Here is a 25,058-nt window from a genome sequence, read left to right on the forward strand (position 1 = left end):
ATGAATTAATATCATGAATTCCAGCAATTAAATTAGCTACAGGAATTAATGTCAGCTTTAAGCTTGTTTTCTCATCCCATATGTACTAAATATATATGTTAAATTGTTGAGTGTTGATTGAATATATTGTTTGAATTGGGTACATGGTATACATGTATATACAGGGAAACATTCGCTCTGGGTTCCTTTTGCTCTCACATTAAACTCATTGTTTAGGCTCAGTGTTGCATTAGTCTTAAAAAGGACATAACTTAAGCAGGAATTTCCTTATGAAAAATAATGACAGGAAAATCTACACACTACCCTTACAATATTACTACAGCTTGTATGTTCTTCAAATAAGCTTTTGGCATCGATCAATACAAAACTGTGATACCTAACCCCTTGTTCATGGTATTGTCTCTCTGAACATTAAACATACAGGTAGACAAAGTCAAATTCAGGTCTAGAGGAATTCATTCTAAATGGACAACACAGCTCTAGACAGAAGGAATTCAACAGAAAATCAGGATGAGGTCAATTTGTAAGTTTTAATCCATTATCCAGTCATAATGGTGTTAATTTGTCTCATCTCATTACCATTCTCACTGGACAGCCTATCCTACCAGATCTCGGTTCCACCACGTATCTCCCTGTAGCAGGGTCAGCACCTGTTGGAATACTTCAGATAAATGCACTGTCACAAGTGTTTGGTAACCAGATTCTGTCACTCAAGTTCACATCCTACATCTTTCAACAGTGATCATGATGATACATTACGATGTAACACTTTCCTGCTATTTATGTGGCTAATATTACATATCTTTCCTTGACCACTTCAGCTCTTCACTTGTTTAAGACCTTGTAGAAGAATTCAATGATTAATGATGTCCATCCAGTTTGATGACTAAAAAAAAAGAGAAAAGAAACTTAAACCCTTGTATTGTTAGCTGAAAACAAGTAACATGTCATTATTTCCAGAGAATGTAAAGAATGTTTCTAGCCCATTAGTAACTTAAATAATCTTTCCATGCTCAACATCCTCTTCTTGTTTTCCATGGTAACCCACTTACCTTTAGCCAAACCTATCTGTATCATCATGGTAATCCTTGTCACTTACCTTAAGCCACACTTACCTGTATCACCATGGTAATCCTTGTCACTTACCTTGCCCCACACCCTCTGCCTGTATCACCATGGTAATCCTTGTCACGTACCTTGCCCCTCACCCTCTTCCTATATCACCATGGTAATCCTTGTCACGTACCTTGCCCCACACCCTCTTCCTGTATCACCATGGTAATCCTTGTCACTTACCTTGCCCCATACCCTCTACATGTATCACCATGGTAATCCTTGTCACGTACCTTGGCCCACACCCTTTACCTGTATCACTGTGGTAATCTTTGTTACTTACCTTGCCCCACACCCTCTACCTGTATCACCATGTTAATCCTTGTCACTTACCTTGCATCACACCCTCTACCTATATCACCATGGTAATCCTTGTCACTTACCTTGCCTCACACCCTCTACCTGTATCTCCATGGTAATCCTTGTCACGTATCTTGCCCCACACCCTCTACCTATATCACCATGGTAATCCTTGTCACTTACCTTGCCCCTTACCCTCTACCTGTATCACCGTGGTAATCCTTGTACTTACCTTACCCCACATCCTTTACCTGTATCACCGTGGTGATCTTTGTCACTTACCTTGCCCCACACCCTCTACCTGTATCACCATGGTAATCCTTGTCACTTACCATGCCCCACACTCTCTACCTGTATCACCATGGTAATCTTTGTCACTAACCTTGCCCCACACCCTCTACCTATATCACCATGGTAATCCTTGTCACTTACCTTGCCCCACACCCTCTACCTATATCACCATGGTAATCCTTGTCACTTACCATGCCCCACACTCTCTACCTGCATCACCATGGTAATCTTTGTCACTAACCTTGGCCCACACCCTCTACCTATATCACCATGGTAATCCTTGTCACTTACCTTGCCCCACACCCTCTGCCTGTATCACCATGATAATCTTTGTCACTAACCTTGCCCCACACCCTCTACCTATATCACCATGGTAATCCTTGTCACTTACCTTGCCCCACACCCTCTGCCTGTGTCAGCATGAAAGTATTCATAGAAGAGAATCAGGTCCTTCCACAGAGGATCAGTAGTGTACTTTAAATCTTCTCCTGTAAGGACATAGTAAAACATCAGATTGTCTTTCATCTCTGTTACTCTGGTAAGTCAAATCAGGTTTTGATTAGGCTATATCAAAGCAACTAAAAAGTAAAATATTTAGTGATTTCATGTTTTGATGATATTAATTTTAAAAGTGTCACTGCAGGTGGTGAAACAAAAAAAGAGAAAGTGATATTTTACTTTTCACAGACAGGTGACAGACATTGCCTTAGTTACCATGCAGTGGTCTTTTTCCATCTCTTGGCATAAACAAAGCAACAATCCTATTACAAATCTCCATGGCAATAGCCTGTAGGTCTAATGTCTGCCCAGAGGTAACACGAACTGTCATACTGCCATCACACAAAGTATGGTGCATCTCTAGGGCCTCCACCAATATATAGTTCACTGAAATTGGTAAAGGTTAAAGGTCATATCTTAAGAACACTTGATATCTTTCTTAATATGAATTATGAAGTAGGGTTTGCCTCTAGACATCCGGGTAGTACACTTGATATTTCTCTATATATATACATATACCCAGGTCTTTGACACTCCCAGTACACTTGGTACCTCTCTATATACCCATATATACATTTATTTATAAGACAATATTTAATATACTTACTACAGAGCCAGATTGGCCCTCTCCAGTTACTGTTGCCTCCAAACATTTCTGAGGTGGACTCGCCTGGATTATATTTAACTGGACTGTCTCCAGGATGGAATTCGTATGGGTTGTCCCAGTAATACTAAGTAAACAAAACAGACATATCAGTAAAGTCTTACTTATGTAATAAACAATAAGCTGATATACACAATTATTTTTCTAAGCTGACACAATACACACATGACGGAGATTTCATAAATAAAACATTCAGAAGTTTAATTTTATACTTAGTGGCTAAAAAACTATACCAAAATGTGCAGCTGACCTTAGAAAGGGAGCGAACTCCATACTGTGATAGGAATTCCTTCTCATCCGTGAGGTAGTGTAGGATATGTTCCAGTCGCATGTTTGGGACTGCAGACAGAGCAAACCTGCCATCCTTCAATCGCCATATCTAAAACAGGTACACATTTGACATTGATTACATATCTTGTACATAGAGTATTGTTACTGTTTGAATAATGAACATCCATTATAAATCTGATATTCAAATTGCTGTTCTGTAGATATTTTACAAAAGTTTCTTGGAAATGAAGCTCAGTGTTACAAGAGTGGTGTAAATAAGTCAGGTGTTAACCCACATGATTGGAGTGTTCTTTGCAGAGCTGCTCCAGTTGTATATAGAAAAGTTGGTCCCTTATTGTATTTAACTGATCAATCACAGTACAGGCTACCAATGGTACAAGGCCGACCAATGACCGAAGCTGTATCGCTGACCTCTGACCCTTCTTAGATAACACATCATAATAAAATTTGTCTTCATCATGCCACAAACCTGTAGGAAATAAACGAAGAGTTAAAACAAATCCTCAATGATGTATAAAGAGCAGTAAGTATGACTTGAATACCAGATTTCTGTTCCAGAGACAACACCACACACATTCTTCATGTTCAAATAAAATGGGAAGTTCTTGTTGTGTGCAGTATCTGTATCAGTCCACATTATATCACCACATTCCTGAAAAATTCTCTCATATTTCAACGGTCAATTTAAAGTTTGTTTGTCTATATTCCACTGCAAAGGTGATTGACAAAAGTTATTGTATAAAATGTGTAATATGAAGGCCCTTAAATCCTCAGCCATGGTCAAAGGGAGGTAACTGGTTTTATACCAAACACTCCAGTAAAATCAAATATCTTTTCTAAAATATTTTTTGTTGGTTCTTGATTTTGTTGAAAGATTGTACCAATGTACTCATGAAATCCATAATTAACTTTATGATAATCTTTGGCCATTTGTTAACATATAAAGTCCACAGACCAACAAAAAATATGAAAATAAAACCCCAACCAAAATTAACCTTTTTCATAGTACATTGGTATGTTCTTTGTCTGGAAGACAGCTGGGAGGCTGTGTTGTTCATGTAAGCCTCTGTGTGATGGTGAGGATTTGCAGCTGGGAGGCTGTGTTGTTCATGTAATCCTCTGTGTGATGGTGAGGATTTGTAGCTGGGAGGCTGTGTTGTTCATGTAATCCTCTGTGTGATGGTGAGGATTTGCAGCTGGGAGGCTGTGTTGTTCATGTAATCCTCTGTGTGATGGTGAGGATTTGTAGCTGGGAGGCTGTGTTGTTCATGTAATCCTCTGTGTGATGGTGAGGAACTAGCTGATTCATAGTGCTATCACACAAAAGTGTACTGATGAAGCCCTCCAGCATGACACCCTATGTGGTCACATTATAAAGACAATGGACAAGAGTACTGGAATATATACAGAATACTATCTAGAGCATAGCCAGTTTTATTTGACAGGAACTGTGAACAACACAAAATATATATAAATCAACAGTGAGACATCTAAAATAAAACATTCTTCCATGAAGACAAAAGATCCCAGAGGGATCTTGGCACCCACCATCTTTTGATCTTTATTTTTTTTTATTTGAATCTCTTTACTTCTTTTCTCTTTTGTTCTTTTCTGATTTAGCTCTTAATTATACGTATTTCAAAATTCCTCTTACAATATATTGATAATAATCTTATTGGCCACTCTACGTTTCTGATCCCTCCCAAAATCCAAAGGGCACAACTAAGGACCAAGGGGCACCTGCACATGAAATTTTAGAAAGAAACATCCAGTATTTCTAAGGAAATAGATGTGACTAATGTACATAGGGTGATTTGGATATCCAACTATCTGATGATGTTGGGCTCATAAATAAGGGCTAATTCTTCATGGGACAAAATTCATTATCTATGCTGTTAGATTTATACAGCTGTATATTTGATATTTGTCTTGCCTTCTGCTTGGGAAGCCATTTTAAGCCATCCAAAATGGATGAAAATAACAATATCAAGTACATCATAATTATTTCCGTCTGGATATAAATTTTTGTGGAACTCTCCAGCCATCTTATGCCACCTACCTCCACACCTAATATCTAAGTTTAAGGCCTGAAACACCTTAACAAAATCCATGAGATGTGATATAGCTGAATCTGTGTATCCTAGTGTCAGGGCCATCTCCATCATATTAAGGGCAAATAATGCCATCCAGCCAGTAGCGTCTGCCTGAAGATGATACAATGAGGGAGTAAGTGACATAACATGACATTGTTTCAGTGTAAATGACCTAGTATGGCAGTACTGATTGTAAATCAGAACCAGAAAGGCCTCTGTATGATAACCTGCTGTAAGATTTCTCCAAGATCATATTTACACAGTCATTCTCAGCCTCATAAGTGTCCCCCTAACTGTCCCCCCTAACTGTCCCCCCTAACTGTCACCCCTAACTGTTCCCCCTAACTGTCACCCCTAACTGTCCCCCCTAACTGTCCCCCCCTAACTGTCACCCCTAAGTGATACACATTATCTTACCACTATTTTACAAAACACTGACACAAACTTGTAATTTAATCCCTAAAATAAAGTTATAAAAGATTCAGGTAGTATTGCATGCCATATGTCTGATAATGCTGATGTAACAGAGCTCATCATTCATCTCACCTCCATTAGGATTTGAACCAAGGACCTATGGCTTACTAGTACATTGCAGCTAGTATTTTCCAGGGTTACTTACTGTTCTCCCCTTCCAGTAAAGAACTAACTTGACCTCAGGTTTCCAGGGACTATAGCGATACTTGTGACAGTAATGTTAAGTATTATTCCTGAATCCCTACATAGGTGCCAACATAACAGAGGTCATTATTTTTTCCAATATCTCTGCTAGGATTCAAACTTGTGTCCTTTGGTTCATTAATCTTATGCTCATCTGATGGCAACCAAAATTACATATAAAAAAAAAATTAAAAACAAGAAAATGTATGCACATCTACAGATGGCCCATAATATTTCTGTTTCAATGTCTTATCAGATTACCATGGCAACCAAATAACCTCATATGTTTTGAAAATTAATACCAGATAATTACCATTTTTCATAACAATTACCAGGGGTAGGGGGGTATATATAAAATTTCAGCAAAATTAGACAATATTTTTGAAATTCAAACATATATGACCCCTATGACCTATAAAATAGATAATCCTTATAATGAAAATAGAAAGCCCCTTCTCTCCTCAACTTACACAGGAATATCAACTATCAAGGCGTTGTAGTTCTGGAGAGGGATTAATGATCACAGATTGACAGATGATTGACAACCCTTTCATCACATCCTTAAAAATGGTGTCACAGCTAAAAACTTTCTTGATATGTGCATCAATCTGTATTTACCACTTAAGTTACTGAATGGGTATACTGGCTCTGCGATCAGAGCCATAATTCACATTTTATTATTACAACTTGTTGTAGATATAGATACAATAGTAATAAATTAATGTTCTTATTTTTCCTAAAAGGAACATAAGTCATTAACAAACAACAACTGCTTACCTGTTCCATTTCTGTGTCAACAGGTGTGGGTGCTGATCTATTTATAGCACTGATGTTATCGAGGCCCAAGAACCCTCCATGGAATATGTATTGGTTCCACAAGCACTTCTCCGTCAACATCCTGGGAAAATTAAAAATAGTAAAACCCATGTACCATGGAGTCCTTCCCACTGTTCTAGTATTATTGAATATTTAATTGCAATTTATCAAAACAAGTTCAAGGAAAAGAATCAGCTTCCAAACCCAGACAATATCACAAGATAAATTAAGGTTAATTTCTGTCTATATTGGAGGAAGATATGGACATCTGTTACTACAGGGTAACATTGCTCTATAACCTAGGTCTGTAGTTCTGGCCACTCAAAGGCATTGGATGTTAGATTAGCAGACACCAAAATGCCACAATTTCCTAATCAACCAGTCTTACCTATTAGTGATAATCAGACTAAGCCAAAGGAAATTCCTGGCTTATCATAAATCTATCACATATCCCAATGGTAAGTCGGGCTGAGCCACAAGTGATAGTTCAGGCTGAGTCATAGGAAGGCCCTGAATCATTAACCTGACACACATACCATCAGAAGTTCAGGCTGAGTCACAGGAAGGCCCTGACTAATGAACTTGTTGTATGTACCATCAGTAGTTCAGACTGAGTCACAAGAAGGCCCTGACTAATGAACTTGTTGTATGTACCATCAGTAGTTCAGGCTGAGTCACAGGAAGGCCCTGACTAATGAACTTGTTGTATGTACCATCAGTAGTTCAGGCTGAGTCACAGGAAGGCCCTGACTAATGAACTTGTTGTATGTATGGCTTATGAACCTGTCATACATACCATTGGTAGTTCAGGCTTAGCTTCTGGAAGGCTTTGATCAGGAAGTCTGTGTCCTTTGATCCACCTTGTTTGTACACCTTGAGCACTGACCAAGCCTGAATCGGGGGATTCATGTCACTAAACTCATATTCACATCCTGGCATCTGAAACAGACAATAGTGGAGGAACAATTTATAATGTACTTTTCTCACTCTCATGTGAACAGGACAAGATATACAGTTCTGTATCTTGTTACTTAGTACCTCTCCTTGTTACAAAATGTAACTGAAAACTAAAACTTAAATTTCAGATATTAGCAAGTAACATTATAGGTACCAAAACTGTATCTTGCCCAAGTTTCTCCACAGTGTACTGCTTTAACTTCATATTCTGGTCTTAAAAGAGCTATGTTCTAATGAAAATTTGAGAAATGTATATCCAGTACTTCTTATGGAATGCTGTTAAACAAACTTTTATTATAAAAATCAAAGATGGCCCCATGTCTGCCATTTTGCTTTGTCCCAAAATCGAAAGTGTAAAACTAGGGGAACCTATATAAGAAATTTGAGAAACACCAATCCACTACTTTTAAAGAAGGAGTGATAACAAACGTTCATTGTCAAAACTGAAGACGTCTGACTGTCAGCCATTTTGTTTTTCTGATCCCTTTTTAAATAAAAAGGGCATAACTAGGGCCTAAGGGGAATGTTTGTATGAAATTTGAGAAGCAAACATCCAATGTTTCTTATAAACTAGCATTAACAAACTTGCAATTTCAAATCAGGGCGATATGGCAGCCATTTGCATCTTATTTCTTTGATCAGCCAAAAAACAGGACAATGCACAACTAGGGGCCAAGGGGAATATTCATATGAAAATGAGAAATATCTGTCCTGTAATTCTAAAGAAATAATATCTTAAAAATCATAATGTTAAAAAGTAATTTTCGAAATTCAAGATGGCCACTTGTTGGCCATTTTGTTTTTTCCAAGAAGTCCAAAATTGCTGAATTTACAACTAGAACCCAAGGGGAACCTTCATGTGAAATCTGAAAATCATCCATTATACAAAGCTCCAAAAAGAGTGATAAAATACTAGTACTGTTAAAACCCAAGATGGTGGCCTGAACATCCTGGAATGATAATGGAGGGCTAAAAAGATATTGCCAACATCCAAACATGATATCAATAACATACCATTAACTCAAGGAACATCCGAAAGCTAAAATTGATCATTAAATAAAAACTCAATATGTAGTAAGCCTGGACACAACAAGTTATCATTGATTGCACACCACGCACAGGGTTAATGCACATGACAATCTGTAAAAAGTTACCTGTCCGGACGGATGGAGAAAACGGTCAGATAGTAATAACAGCAGCTGGTCTTTCGCAAAGTCTGAGTCAAGTCTCATCAGCGGAATCATCTGAAAGGCTGTATCCCATGGAGCAAACTGGACAACAACAAAAATAAAAAAATCATGTACAAGTTCCTAATGGTAGTTCTATACGAGGGCTGATTGATAAGTGGTGAGCCTTGTGTTGAAGAAGTCAAGCAGGGATGTCTTTATTTAGCTCTACTATTCTTGGACTATTTGAGGCTATGTATCAGAAGACTTGTGCCATTTGGTCAGTTTATGTCGAAGAGGTAGCACTCGTAAGTAAACAAGGCAAGTGATTTTTGCAAAATGCACAAAATCATTGAAAAAGCAGTTATTTAGTATTTTCATAAGAAATGTCCAACACCTAAGGATATCCATACTGAAATGGTAGCAACACAAGGGAATGATGCTCCTTCATATGCTACAAACACAAGGTGGGCAGTGGAATTTAAGTGTGGCAAGAAGAGCCTTTGGGATGATGACTGTCCTGGAAGGCCTGTCACTATTGCAACCCCAGAAATGGTCGATAAAGTCCATGATATTGTTATGGCTGACAGGCAAGTTACAGAGAGATATATAACCAGTATAATTGGGATTTTATAGGAAAGAGTACATTCAATTCTTACAAGCTCTCAGCCCACTGGGTGCTAAGACTTCTGACCGTTGGTCAGAAGCACACCAGGTGTGCCCTGGCTGCCATTAACGATTGTGGCTTTGAATTGATTGAGCATCTGCTTTATTCACCTGATCTTGCTCCATCAGACATTCATTTATTTCCACAATTGAAAAAAAGGCCGTTTCCTGTACCAACTTTTGGTCAGATGATGACGTCATATATGCAGTGGAGGACTGTCTGATTTGTCGAGAAAATAACTTCTTTAAAAGTGATATTGAGGCCCTTAAACATCGCCGGCAAAAGTGTATAGATACTGTAAGGGAGTATGATGAAAAATATTGCACTATGTCTGCCATCAAACCCTTAAATATGAGGCTCACAACTTATCAATCAGTACTCATATATGGAAAGTTCCGGTAATAGTATTATGTACCCTTCTTTTCATAAATGTACAGTGTTAAACAGATCCAACAGTGTAGTATCGCAAATAGCAATACTTTACAGTACCATGGTCTACACAATGTCTTCTTACCCAAGGAAACTCCCATTTATCAGGTACAGATATGATATCATGAGCGTTGAAATGTTTCCATTGGTTATTTCTGATCGTGGAAGGGTTCCTCTTTTTTCTAAATGCGCCACAGCACCCTGCATCTTGCCTGTCATTCTTGTGGACTTTGTCAATCCAATCTTTGACGTTGTAGCTGTAGTACTGTTTGTGCCAGAGAAGTCCAGCACAGGCTTGTCTGGCCACCACTGACCACTCTTTATCCCAGCCATCAGGAAACATCTACATTAATAACAGAAAGATTCAGTCTTTAAGTTCAATGTGATACAGGGTTTCTTGTCTGATAGTCAGTATACCCTGTATAGTCTACTGTCCTTACTATAATCCTACTACATGCAATTTTGTTAAGGAGAAGTGTAGACTACAGTGAACTTTATACAACTAAATCAAATGAAGCTTTTCTCATTTAATTTTTTTATGTTTATACTTTGTACATTTACCCTTTAACTTTCCCAAAAATGAAAATAGAGATGCAAATTTTATTGTGAAGTAATTTTTTGGTATATAAAAATACAAACCAATTGATAAAAATCATTTGCTGCCAAAGACCTCTGTTTTATAACATCCTGAACATGTTTTGAAACATCCCACAGATTGCTTGTGTTACAGTTTTCCTTTGGATACAGCCCCCAGCACACCTTCTTGTGACCACCAGGGGGCACTGTTAGCTGATATACAGCTGCACACTTTGTTGTTGGTCCCTCTCTCCTGATTGCCTCCTTCTTTCCTGTTTAACATATACATAACCCTGAACCTAAATATAGTCAGATTGAATCTGATGAACCTAATGAAAACAAGACATGACTTAAAATCAACATATTCTACTTAAATTCTATATTTATCCTTTAGTAAGTCGAAGGAACCAAAACACATTCCTGTGGCTTGCAGTAGGGAGATTTGGTGAACATATTTCATTGGGCTCAAATTTCATGTTTTTTCAGAAAAGTTCTTTTTTGTTGGCATTGATTTTGTGGATAAATTTTATTTATGAAATCCACAAATACAAAAATTTCACATTAATTTTAATCTGTTTATCATTTTGAAGATCAATGAAGTTCTGGATAAAGAGTACCCATGGAATCAACAAAGAAAATAATTAATTTTACAGTATACAAGGCATGTGTTTACATCCCTACTAAAACTGCTAAAGGTGTGGGCTGCTTACATGACGTGGGATTATTGTCTGATAACGTTGGTTATGTCTTGTACTTACCATTAACAACATATAGATGAAAGGCATCCTTGTAATATTGTTGTTCTTTAAGGCTGGATTGGAGGTATGTACACTTATCCTCGTTTTCAGTAAACACTATTTCTGGAGGACGTTCTGCATCATCAACACCAAGCCTAACCACAAACGATCCTTTGTGGCATCAAAGAACATAAAATCATAAATAAGACTTAATAAAATATCATACACAGAAATCTATTTATACTGAAACTATTTGGAATTTGTAAACATGTTAACGTGTGGATTAAGAGCATCAAAGAAATTCAATGCAGATTAAAATCTCACAAAAAATAAAGCACACCTGCTAGAGAAGGGAATCTCTTAAAGAAAAATATTAAACTTGACTGTTAATTTATTCAGCAATTAATGGAGTATTCATGGACAGTTGCTCTACAATGACCTGCAGAGGTTTTAAAACGAAATCAAGTACAAATAGACTCCCATGAGTGAGATGTAAACCTACCTAGACTATAAACAGCCTCCAGGACAAAAGGTGTAGTCTGTGACATCTTAGGACGGGCATCTTCTTTTAAAGACTGCTTACACCAGGTGTTTCTGATAACATTGTACACATATGTTTACCTCATGATATTGAGAAAAAAAACTTGGGTGAGTCAAAGTGAATTGGAGATATGGTAAGTTCATCAATCAGGTAACGTATGAAATAAGTATGTGATTTTATCCATTACATGATCCAATATTTTGCAAATATTGCAGAAAACAATTAAATTTTCATTATATATCTTCCTTACGTGTCCCCATTGTGATGTAATCATGTAATTTGAAATATGTGACACCATTTCGTCTCTAAGTTAGTCCATAATGTGAGTATATACACAAAACTATGAAATAGGTATACTGTCAGAATAATACAGCAAACCTCTGATGAATATGCATGTATATAATGTATCTAGGTAAGATGTGACCTTACCTGTACCAGAACTGTGGTATAATGGAGATGGATGCAGTACTATCTGATCCGTTATGGAGAGTATAAGAACAGACAAGGCTGCCGTTGGTGTCCTTTCCATACTCTGTATACACATCCCAGTAACGGTTCTTGTCAAACACACCTGCATGTGCAAGACATGATAAACAAGTAATTTCATCTCACATAAACATTGCAGAGTTTCAACATTTAATATTGATTAATGTATGCAGACAATAAGACTAGCATATCAACTCATCCTGCCTTTAAGATTAAATTATTCCTATTTAAGTCCAAATCTGAGAAAGGTTAGCTAGTTCTACTCAAAATCTACATGTCTCAGATGTTGAGATAGAAAGCTGTATAGCACAATGACTGGAACTGATTAAAGTTTTTCACTTCAAAAATATGATATCTTTATGGGAACTTTAAACAAACATCATCAGACCAAGTGAACAAAGGGGGATAACTCTAGATACAAAGGTATACAACATAGTGAGTTACAAAACCCGGTCCAGCAAGTGACACTCAGTCACCCTGAACATTATTCAAGGATTAAAGTGTCTTTTTGCTGATTTTATTGAAGGATAAAATTCAGTTTGGTATAAATATTTGGACTTATATTTACAGTGTAAACTTTCAATTTTTACAAATGTTGTTGTATTTACTATGTACAAATAATTATTCACACAAATATCTTGTCTTTGTTGAAAACTTGATACCAAGCAATTCAACATTGGCCTTTGAACAATGTTTTTATGTACATGTGTATAAAGCTGTGTTTTCTTAAGTATTGTGTACAATGAGTATTATTGAATGTCACTTGAAACCATCTTTAATTCCGTACATGTGGTCTTCTAGTTTTATTGGAAAATAAAATTCAGTGTCTGCATGTAGGAATCAAAAGGGTTTAAACTACCAGTTCACCCCAGATTGTGAATGTTTCATTACAAAAATTTGACTTTGTGTGTGGCAGTGTTAATGAGATACCGTTGGGATAAAGTGACACAATAGAAATAAAGGGAGACAATGTTGTATATATTGCGGCATCAGACCTTATTTCAGTACAAGACACTTTGCCTTTTTCACAGATACCCGCTGATAGAATGTATTAATCATAGCAATAATGCATTGGGAACAAAGGGAGACGACTTTGTACATAAAGTGATATATGTGGACTGAAGGGAGATAACTTTGTACTGTGGCTCAGCACCTGATTTAGTGTGAGACACTTTAACTTCTCTACAGCTGCTCACAGACACAGTTTGTGAAATGTGAGTGACTTGCCATAGGTTTCTGACAAGACATTCCTCAGATAAAGTGGGTATGAACCAATATCATGAAAAGAATAATATCACAAATATTTGAATCACTCTAACAGATTAAACAATAGAATTACAAGGCTACAGCTATAATATAGATGTAATATATAGCATTATAGTATATCAGTTTGAACAACCTTCTAACTTTTTTTCTTTTTAAGTATCATAAGTCAATACTTTTTACATCCATTTTCCTAATGCAATATTTGAGCTATGCTAGCTTCAGACTAACAACACCATCAGCTGACATTTCAGGGAGGAATTCCATTTCACGGTTGTTTCTTTTCTGTCAAGTTTGAAATGTTTTTAAATTTAAGTACAGAGCAACAAAATTGACATTCTGGTTTAACAGAAAAAACTTCTTCACAAAACACAATGGTATTCAGAAAATATGATAAATGTCAAAATAAAACAGCTAGAGTTTTCATCAAAATCTACAAGTAAAATATTCTACCTGTATCCATGATGTCAAATTCTCTGTCTGTTACTTCCCTTGCCACATTCTGGTTGCGGAGGCTGACATAGGGAAACTCATCCATAGGGTAACGGTAGAGTGACCTCATGTATGTGTGGTCTGGAGTGTTGTCAAGGTAATAGTACAACTCCTTCACATCTTCACCATGGTTACCCTAAACAAACACCAATACAACCTAGATACCATATACATTATACCTACAAGATAAAGTCACCTCCCAATATAATAAATACACCTACAGAATATAGTCATCTCACCATGGTTACCTTAACCAATATAGACATCTCACCATGGTTAACCTACACAATAGAGTCATCTCACCATGGTTACCCTACACAATATAGTCATCTCACCATGGTTACCCTACACAATACACCTACACAATATAGACCTCTCACCATGGTTACCCTACACAATACACCTACACAATATAGACATCTCACCATGGTTACCCTACACAATACATCTACACAATATAGTCATCTCACCATGGTTACCATACACAATATAGTCATCTCACCATGGTTACCCTACACAATATAGTCATCTCAACAGGGTTACCCTACACAATATAGTCATCTCACCAGGGTTACCCTACACAATACACCTACACAATATAGTCATCTTACTATGGTTACCATACACAATACACCTACACAAAAAAGTCATCTCACCATGGTTACCCTACACAATATAGTCATCTCAACAGGGTTACCCTACACAATACACCTACACAATATAGTCATCTCACCATGGTTACCCTACACAATATAGTCATATCACCATGGTTACCATACACAATATAGTCATCTCACCATAGCAACCCTACACAATACACCTAAACAATATAGACATCTCACCATGGTTACCATACACAATATAGTCATCTCACCATAGCAACCCTACACAATATAGTCATCTCACCATGGTTACCCTACACAATATAGTCATATCACCATGGTTACCATACACAATATAGTCATCTCACCATAGCAACCCTACACAATACACCTAAACAATATAGACATCTCACCATGGTTACCCTACACAATACACCTACACAATATAGTCATCTCACCATGGTTACCCTACACAATATAGTCATCTCACCATGGTTACCATACACAATATAGTCATCTCAATAGGGTTACCCTACACAATACACCTACACAATATAGTCATCTCACCATGGTTACCCTACACAATATAGTCATATCACCATGGTTACCCTACACAATACACCTACACAATATAGTCATCTCACTATGGTTACCCTACAAAATATAGTCACCTCACCATGGTTACCCTACACAATATAGTCATCTTAACAGGGTTACCCTACACAATACACCTACACAATATAGTCATCTCACCATGGTTACCCTACACAATATAGTCATATCACCATGGTTACCCTACACAATACACCTACACAATATAGTCATCTCACTATGGTTACCCTACACAATATAGTCATCTTAACAGGGTTACCCTACACAATACACCTACACAATATAGTCATCTCACCATGGTTACCCTACACAATATAGTCATATCACCATGGTTACCCTACACAATACACCTACACAATATAGTCATCTCACTATGGTTACCCTACACAATATAGACATCTCACCAGGGTTACCCTACACAATTACACAATATATCATCTCACCATGGTTACCCTACACAATATAGTCATATCACCATGGTTACCATACACCATCACCATAGCAACCCTACACAATACACCTAAACAATATAGACATCTCACCATGGTTACCCTACACAATACACCTACACAATATAGTCATCTCACTATGGTTACCCTACAAAATATAGTCACCTCACCATGGTTACCCTACACAATATAGTCATCTTAACAGGGTTACCCTACACAATACACCTACACAATATAGTCATCTCACCATGGTTACCCTACACAATATAGTCATCTCACCATGGTTACCCTACACAATACACCTACACAATATAGTCATCTCACCATGGTTACCCTACACAATACTACACAATACACCTATACAATATAGTCATCTTACTATGGTTACCATACACAATACACCTACACAAAAAAGTCATCTATGGTTACCCTACACCATGGTTACCCTACACAATACACCTACACAATATAGTCATCTCACCATGGTTACCCTACACAATACACCTACACAATACAGTTACCATACACAATATAGCCATCTCACCATGGTTACCCTACACAATACACCTACACAATACAGTCATCTCACCATGGTTACCCTACACAATACACCTAAACGATATTGTCATCTCACCATGGTCACCCTACACAATATAGTCATCTCACCATGGTTACCCTACACAATATAGTCATCTCACCAGGGTTACCCTACACAATACACCTACACATATACAGTCATCTCACCATGGTTACCCTATACAATACATCTACACAATATAGTCATCTCACCATGGTTACCCTACACAATATAGTCATCTCACCATGGTTACCCTACACAATACACCTACACAATATAGACGTCTCACCATGGTTACCCTACACAATATAGTCATCTCACCATGGTTACCTTACACAATACACCTACACAATATAGTCATCTCACCATGGTTACCCTACACAATACACCTAAACAATATAGTCATCTCACCATGGTTGCCTTATGTTTTATTTGGTTGTATAAAACATAATCTATTAAAACAAAATGACTGTTTTCATTTTAGTTAGAAAATTTAGCATGAAATTTGTAAAGAAACTTGAATCCCAGAAGACCCGGAATTGTCCACATTTGTGAGTGAATGACTTGATAATCTCAAGCTACTGAATTCATACAGATTGCAACTAGGGATAACTGTTCTCTAGAGCAATGTCAGGACTACAAAAACAGCAAAAAGAATAAATATGTACAAACCTCTGGGCCTGAAAGACCAAACAGCCTCTCTTTAAGAAATGGATCTTTACCATTCCATAGCGCAAGACTGGCACACAAACGACCTTCCCAGTCAGAAACGCCCATCAAACCATCCTCTCCCCACATGTACACCCTTTCACGGGCTGCATCATGGCCAACAGCATTCCAGCTGTTATTAGACATAATAATGTTTTAGATAATTTTTTTATTCCATCAATTCACCAATTGTCAGGAGAATTATAAATCACAAGCTGACCAGACATGAAATTAAGGCCAGGTATATTCATTAATTTCTGTCAACTTAAAACCAGGTACAGTGAAAAATTGTGGTGAATTCCAAGGGACAAATGAGATTGATTTCTTGTTATGATATTTTACTATAATACTGTACACCTGTCTAACCTCCCTGACTTACTGTACACCTGTCTAACCTCCCTGACTTACTGTACACCTGTCCAACCTCCCTGACTTACTGTACACCTGTCTAACCTCCCTGACTTACTGTACACCTGTCTAACCTCCGTGACTTACTGTACACCTGTCTAACCTCAGTGACTTACTGTACACCTGTCTAATCTCCATGACTTACTGTACACCTGTCTAACCTCCCTGACTTACTATTCACCTATGTATTCTTACAGACTTACCAGCTATTACCCTTCACCTCTGTGTCCTCTCTGACTGTTCCCCACTGTCGGTCAGACAGATATGGCCCCCAGAACTTGGTATCATACTCTGTTTCTGTGGGCAACTCTTCCTCAATTTTCAGTTCTGTCTTGGCACGCTTGGTTTCTTTTATTTCCCTTTCATCCCAGCTTCTTTCATGTTTCTTCTTTGAAGATGCACTCCCCATGTTCAGGGTTGCTGCACTGCTTCCTTTAATTCTGAAGCATTTGATAAACAAATGTAACTTTTCTTTTAGATATAAATCTATAACCACACATCAGCAGAAACCAGCGACTACTTAAGTACCATCCACTCTACATCTATATATTCTTTACTCTATGATATATTTATATGAATCTCAGTGTGCTTGATATATTGTCTGGTGAATCGATATACATATCTACCTTTGTTTCATGTTGCTGTCTCCTTCCTTCCTGTATTTCCTCTAAGACAGTCGTGGGAGTCTTATCCTGTTAAAGCATCTGATACACCATACTCCAGCTCCGTATCAATTGGAAAATCATTATCAGTTATATGCTTAACATGAACTATAATTCTACTAATTAAAGCGCTTGTGCGACAAGAGTCTACTTTCACTTTCAAACATTAAGTATGTTCCCATGGAGGTTTCCAGGTATTTGATTGCATTCGTTTTGTTGTTGTAAATAAAGGCCCAGCCATGTATGAAGATCAAGTATTGTCAGTATAAGAAATATTGATGTTGTCAAACTAAAAAATGAAATTATCCTACCATATGATATGCTTAAGGGGTCGATGTTCAGATGGCACCAAAATCAAATATATTTTTCCAGTTCTGGTCTCTTTTTTCCTTTCTATAATGATAAAAAACATGTCTACACAACTGGAACACAAGTCGTTTTCAAATTGTTTTATTAATTTTATTAGATATTTTATTATTATGTCTATAAAGTGTCTTAACATTAATCATTGTTAGTATGTGCATGTAGTAATGTAGAAACATTGATTTTAGGTCCCAGCTGAGCGACAATTTCAGTGCAATTTCAGATTTAGATTTGAACAAGTTTCTTTTGGATGTCATAGTTTGCTGATGGGTAGATGCTATTCAGAAGTGCTGAAGTAAGACATATATATACATTTTTTTTATTTTCACTGAAACATTTTCCTGAATAGGTCATGCCATTAAAGAATCTGACCATTTTGGAAAGAATTATACTAAGTATTTTGTATTCAGCTTATCGTTGTTTTATGAATGTGCCAGGTGGAGGAAAGCCGGAGTTTCCAGAAAAAAAAACACAACCTGCAGCCAGTACCGAGTAACTACCTGATATTGACCTTGAACCCACGACCAAGAGATGGAGGGCAAGAGACACAAATGGTCAGACGCCTTAATCACTGGGCAACTGTGACCCCTTAACTTGTGAATTACCCCAGGGTTATGTTTATATGAAGATAGTGTTCACGACATTTAAATGAAAAGCATAATATGACTTCAGATGATAAACTTGTTATGTTAACAATATGGCAGTTATTGACAGATATTTGAAAGAACAATGTAAATGACAAGGACCATTTTTGATACTGCATGTATCTTATGAAATTATTTCCTAAAATGAAATAATGAAGCTTATATTTCAAAACATTTTTTTCATCGTGGTATATGTCAATAGAACAAAACTTTCTATAACTTTTCAAAGACTTCACAGTCATCTTTCAATTGTGGGAAGAAGTCATCTAAATGTAACCATACATATGAAAATGTTGACAGTACAGGTCACCTTACTATCCTCAGCTAGTGAGAATTTCCTTTATTTGATTAGTAGGGTGTCAGACTAGAGAGAGAAGGGTTGTTACAACTGTAATTTGAACCCCAGCAGTGACAGGGTGTTTTTCGAAGACTTCATGCAGGTTGGAGTAGCATAGAAGTTGCGAGTACAGGTTGCCTCAATAGTCTTATAGGAATTTCCCTTTTTTTGAGCAGTAGAGTGTCTGACTAGTGACTAAAGGGCCGCTAGTTGGAACCACAGCAGTGACAAGGTTTAATAATGATTGTAATAGTAACTTTGTTTAACCCTTAGGTTTGTAATGGTAACATTGTTTGACCCTTAGGTTTGTAATGGTAACATTGTTTGACCCTTAGGTTTGTAATGGTAACATTGTTTGACCCTTAGGTTTGTAATGGTAACTTTGTTTGACCCCAAGGATTGCAAAAGTAACCGTTTTTTACCAAGAGGATTGTAATGGAAACTTTGTTCTTGAGTCTGAGGATTGTATTGGTCACTTTGCTTTTGACCACAAGGATTGTAATAACCTTGTTTCGATCCCAAGGACTACTGATATATGGAACCCAGAGGATTGTATTGATGACCTTGTTTTTGACCCCGAAAGGTCTAACCTAACTATCCTTGTGAATACAATGAGATATGAGGTTAAACTTGTACAGATTTATGTGAACTTGCATTGACATTTGATTAAGAAATGACATTTGTGTATTGATAACATTAGAACAGTGCAGTGGTGATTTTTACTCAGAAAAACAAACCTGATTTTGGAATTATTACTTTTCAAATTAGTTCCAATCACCTAAAATGATTGACATGGTAGCTTAGGACAAATGAGGACCTACATAGGTTTGAGAACAATCCATCATGCACCTATATGAAATTGCAATAACAAGCTACGACTATAAAATCCAAGATGGTCGCCTGTTGGCCATTTCTGTTTTTCCTCACCAGTTTCAAAATGTAATCATGCACAACTATGGACCAGGAAAAGATTGTGATATTTGAAATGATCCATTCAGAGCTTCTCATTATATAGCTTAACAAACAAGAGGCCCAGATAATTTGTATTGCTCACATGGTTATTACGGCAAGAATGCAAGAATAATGAGTTCTATGATTCTTATTCTATGTTCAACATATATGTCCAATAAAGGTCACTATGAATACTCTGGTTTTAATAAAAAGGTGTTTAACTTGAAGGTCATTTACTGGAGGAAATTATGTAGTATTCGTATCCTTTCTTAGCCCCCAAAATAAAAAAAAAAAATAATTATAATACTTAATCCTTTGAGAATAAGGACTTCTCAAGAAATAACAAGCACAGCCTAAACCTGGACATATGGAATATGGACAAAGCCAATTTGGACAGCCCACCATCTGCTGACTGTGGTGCTAGAAATAGAAAACCTGTAGTCACTAATGATTTTCAATGTCTGGAGAGATGTCAGATCTGTTGACATCAGATTGAAGTCTCGGAAATTATAAGAACAAAAGACAATTTAACAAATAAGTTTATTTAATCACAAAACAAAAGTTCCATATTTTAAGTTTAAAATGCTTCAGCCAGATTGACCATGGCATTCCTTAGTTACAAACACTGTCTTAAAAGTTTTTCTATCGAAAAAAGTTTTGTCTAGTGCTGAAAATGGCTTATTTTTCAGGCCATCCATCAGGCATAGGGTTACTGTCATCACAATGGAACAATGAATGGTTTCCATCTCCCCAGGGGAATGGCTGAAATAACAAAGTTAAAAGTATTAATGATGAATGAGACTGATAACAGACTTCTTACCTGAAATTCTAAATTTTGAATTTTGGTTAAATAATTTTAAAATAAGACGAGAAACCTATAGGCCTAAATGTTCGCCTGATCTGGTAATTATTTCTTTACACATAGCATGAGACACATTATTATGTGTAGCTATTTGAAATTTTGCTTAATGAATTTTATGAACTCTTTCAGTATGTTTCAGAACAAGAAATCAGATATCAATGGTCAATTAATCATTCCTTTCCTGCCTACTCTTTATTTCTGTTAATATATTTTTAACACAATAGTCAATATTTTTCTAATGCTTGTATTCTAAAATGACAAGCATACGCCAAGGGTCAAGATATACAGGTCACCAAAGGTCAAAGGTCAAATAAGTCATCAATATCAATCAATATTGCATACTTTTCATCTGCAAATCTTAATTCAAGTTAAAAGTTATTCCAAAGATAAATGTATAAGCCATCACAGGTCAAATAAGTCATCAATATGTTTATAATATATGTACAATCATGAGGTAGTTATGCCGCTTGAGCATACGTCATAATTGAATAATTGAAGAAGTCCCCTCATTTTATGTACTTTAGGTATGCAAAATTACTATTATGTTGTCCTGAAGAAGCCCCATAAAGGGGCGAAACCGGTCGACAATAAATTGATGAACCAAGCCTCTTCACCTGTTGTGATTGACTACTATGCCCAATATCAATCAGTATACTTTTGTATATGCACATGTATACATAGTTTAATAGAGACCACAAAAATTACAATTAAATCCATTAAAATTCAAAGCTCATTGATATGATCCTTAATCTTATTTACCTCTTCATGTACACATACTGCTAGAAAATCAATTCCAAGTCATTTTTCAGTATTGTTATCTTGTCCTTTAACTAAAATGAGTGTCATTTTTCCTAGAAAATTTCATCAATATCATTCTTATGGTAAACCAGCTATTAGTATTAGTTCAGAAGAGATCCTAAAGTTGTGTTTGATGGTGGCAATCTTGAACTTCTTTTCCATTTAAAACATGATAGAAATTGATAATATCCTGTATTGACCATTCCTATGAAAATTCATCAAAATCTGCCTAGAAAAGTTTACCAAAGGTGGATGGAGTCAAATAGCAAAATCTCACTTGAGTCTTTGGTTCAGGTGAGGGAACTAAAAATCTAGTCAGATTCTAAGCTTCCTGCTCCAGTATGTAATTTGACATGTCAATTGTCATAGTCTCCTGTGACGACTAGCTATAGGGTATAATCGCTGGCAACTACCTTCATTAATGCATTTGGTTTTCCATAACAGTAGATATATACCAAAACTTTTGATTTAGTGGTAAGTTTTAGTAGGAATAATCACTGTTTTCTCAACAAATTAATGTTATAACTTACATTTTTCCTTATGTACATGTAATCATAAGGGAGGTACTCAGGACGCTCTTCAGAGTGTTCCTCAGTCAGTATGGTTAGAACCATTCCTGTGATCAGAAGTGGGATGGATACCTTGAGTGATGTCTTGTATTCTTTCTCAATCACCGCTGAAAATGTAAAGATAATCTGTGATATTTTGTTGAATATTTCAAACAAGGACATGAAGGTAAACTAGGACATGACAATGCTAATAAGGCTATCATAAATGTTGAGAGAATTGTTTGTTTAAATGGCATTACTGTACCCATCATGTACTAAACACTGTATATAGCTAGTCAATATACATTTTGCAGGGTTTTCCATAATTTTGCTAGTAGTTGGCTGTGTAGTGTAAGTAGGAGGCTGGCCTGCCATGTACGTGTAGTCGTATATGGAACATTATCATGGAACTGGATTGGTGTAGGCAGCCAAATGATCAAAGTAGCCGGTCAAATTGGCCGGCGACCGGCTCTTAGGAAAACCTTGATTTTGATAATCAGATTTTAACTTCAAATTGTAAAAGTAAAGTTCTTACAATGGGGTATATATATGCATAACACAACTGACTTCATTAACATTTTGTACTCTTACATCCCAGTTCTGAGGCATTCCATAGAATGATATCTGATTCTCCTCTGAATCCTAGGAGCCTGATCTCAAACAGATTATACACAGATATACAATATCCTTGATCTTTTCATGGAGCAACAAACAATTGTATCTGTCACCTATGACACCAAAAGTATATCATCTTTATCTGCATTTAAATGATGTTCTATGTCATATTTGAACATTTATTAGGTCCTATAATGGTGGTGGCCATTCTAAATATTTTGGAGAGTAAAGTCATTAGGGAAAATGAATGGAAAGACTTAGTTTATAACATTTAATTGTTTGCACACATATGCAAGTTAGAGGAGAAAAATTATTTATCTTTGCATTGATGTATGATTTACAACTATTGCACTGCCATTGTTGTGAACAATATAAAACATTGCCTGAATGCTGAGCCTAGGAGAGGTCGCTGAACTTGGCCTCTTTAAACAGCCAGGAATTCTGGCTATTGGCTGCGACTAAGACAAAAATAAAATCACGAATAGACAGTCAGAGTCCTTCGGGCTACAATAAAATTAACGAAAGACTTATCGAGTTACCAAAACACTAGTTAAGTTAATATTTCTAACGTAAAAATCACTTCTACCAAAAATAATTGTCATAACACTACATTTTTCATAATAAAGAATCAATCTTATCATAGTAACAGAACAGTTTCATATGTCTACTTATTCTTTCTGTTTAGTTGCAATTCATCGACGTAGTACCTATGCTGCAATAGCTATCGAACAATGTACACTCATTCTTGAAGTGTCCGAGACTGATGCACCAAGGTCAGGGCGAGGATATACTGCACCGGAGTTATACATCGGACCTATTCTTGACTTTCAGATGGTGTTCCAAACCCGATTAACAAATTAGCACGGCGTACTTGACGTGTGCAGTAGCGTTGATAGCATGATTTACATCGCACCACTGTTACCATGCATTATAAGAAAAGACTTATGGGCCGGTAAATTGTGTAGTTTCATGTCGAAGTTCACATCGATATACCTTTATATTCTGGGATGTAATATTCGTGAGCTCCTTCTTTTACACTCTCTGTTGGTCTATAAATGTAGCCACAATCCCTTTTTGGCTGGTTCGCTGGTCTTTTGACAGCATTTTTTAGAACCTGCCGCATCAGACCAACTCTCGACAGCGCCATTTTTGTTCTCGAAGGTCAGAGCACGTATGATATGTCATAAATGCGGCGGTGTCACTTAAACCACCACAAAGAGACATGAGTCAGAAATCTAAGTTAAGACTCACAATAGTATTTATTTATTATAGATGTATAACATTTCAGTGTTGGATATTTGAAAGACTACCGGAAATATGTTATAATGAGTAAAAAATAATAAGTTTAATGATATTGATAAAGCAGTGGTACAAATATGACGACAACAAAACAGGAGACAAACATTACTATTGTAATGCCATGTTAGGATCAAAATACAGACCAGCCAACATGAGTATACATTTATTAGTTAATGATACATAAGAGTATTACTTCGTTAATTGTTGTATACAATTTTCACGTTCACAGCCACACAACGACAAGTTCCTGATGGTGTTTATCACATTGTCAATGTCGGTATCGCTATTTATTAACCCTTTGGTTGAGGGAGAAAACTTGTACGCCAAACCAGGCCTCGACTACTTACCGAGCATGAATTTTAATATAATGAAGAATATTGCTCAAAATCAAACATGTTAGCTTTTATATTGATATATTGATTTTATCAACATCTTTTCTCATCTCTCAGCTCTTCTATGAATAGAAACTTTGAAATCTTAAGCAGAGTGGTTAACAATGATTACTATTTTTGGCTCCTTTTCTTCAATTTACATTTCATATTCTGTGATGTGCTAGTTTACGTATGTAATTAAATATTTTTTGCAT

General features: G+C 36.5%; 2 protein-coding genes across 2 annotated transcripts; both read right to left on the bottom strand.

Moving 5' to 3' along the window:
- Window positions 1-792: 792 nt before the first annotated feature.
- LOC132552502 (uncharacterized) lies at window positions 793-19,304 on the bottom strand. Its single transcript, XM_060216681.1, is given in 20 exon segments — window positions 793-886; window positions 2,096-2,192; window positions 2,419-2,589; window positions 2,810-2,933; window positions 3,117-3,245; window positions 3,433-3,626; window positions 5,217-5,361; window positions 6,685-6,805; window positions 7,520-7,662; window positions 8,835-8,951; window positions 10,028-10,285; window positions 10,582-10,790; window positions 11,277-11,426; window positions 11,758-11,849; window positions 12,226-12,367; window positions 13,999-14,173; window positions 16,950-17,118; window positions 17,597-17,833; window positions 18,020-18,097; window positions 19,294-19,304. Coding segments are annotated over 20 exon segments (2,823 nt in total). The 3' UTR covers window positions 793-825.
- Window positions 19,305-20,876: 1,572 nt separating this feature from the next.
- On the bottom strand, window positions 20,877-24,335 carry LOC132552511 (cytochrome c oxidase subunit 6A1, mitochondrial-like). The gene is made up of 3 exons (XM_060216694.1): window positions 24,167-24,335; window positions 22,541-22,686; window positions 20,877-21,112 (listed from the first exon to the last, which is right to left on the bottom strand). Exons 1-3 carry the CDS (start codon window positions 24,318-24,320, stop codon window positions 21,029-21,031), a joined length of 384 nt encoding a protein of 127 aa, XP_060072677.1. The 5' UTR covers window positions 24,321-24,335; the 3' UTR covers window positions 20,877-21,028.
- Between the last annotated feature and the right edge of the window lie 723 nt (window positions 24,336-25,058).

Source organism: Ylistrum balloti, unplaced genomic scaffold, assembly GCF_031769215.1.
Source record: "Ylistrum balloti isolate Yb309-2 unplaced genomic scaffold, AGI_CSIRO_Ybal_v1 Utg370252, whole genome shotgun sequence".
Lineage (NCBI taxonomy): Eukaryota > Metazoa > Mollusca > Bivalvia > Pectinida > Pectinidae > Ylistrum > Ylistrum balloti.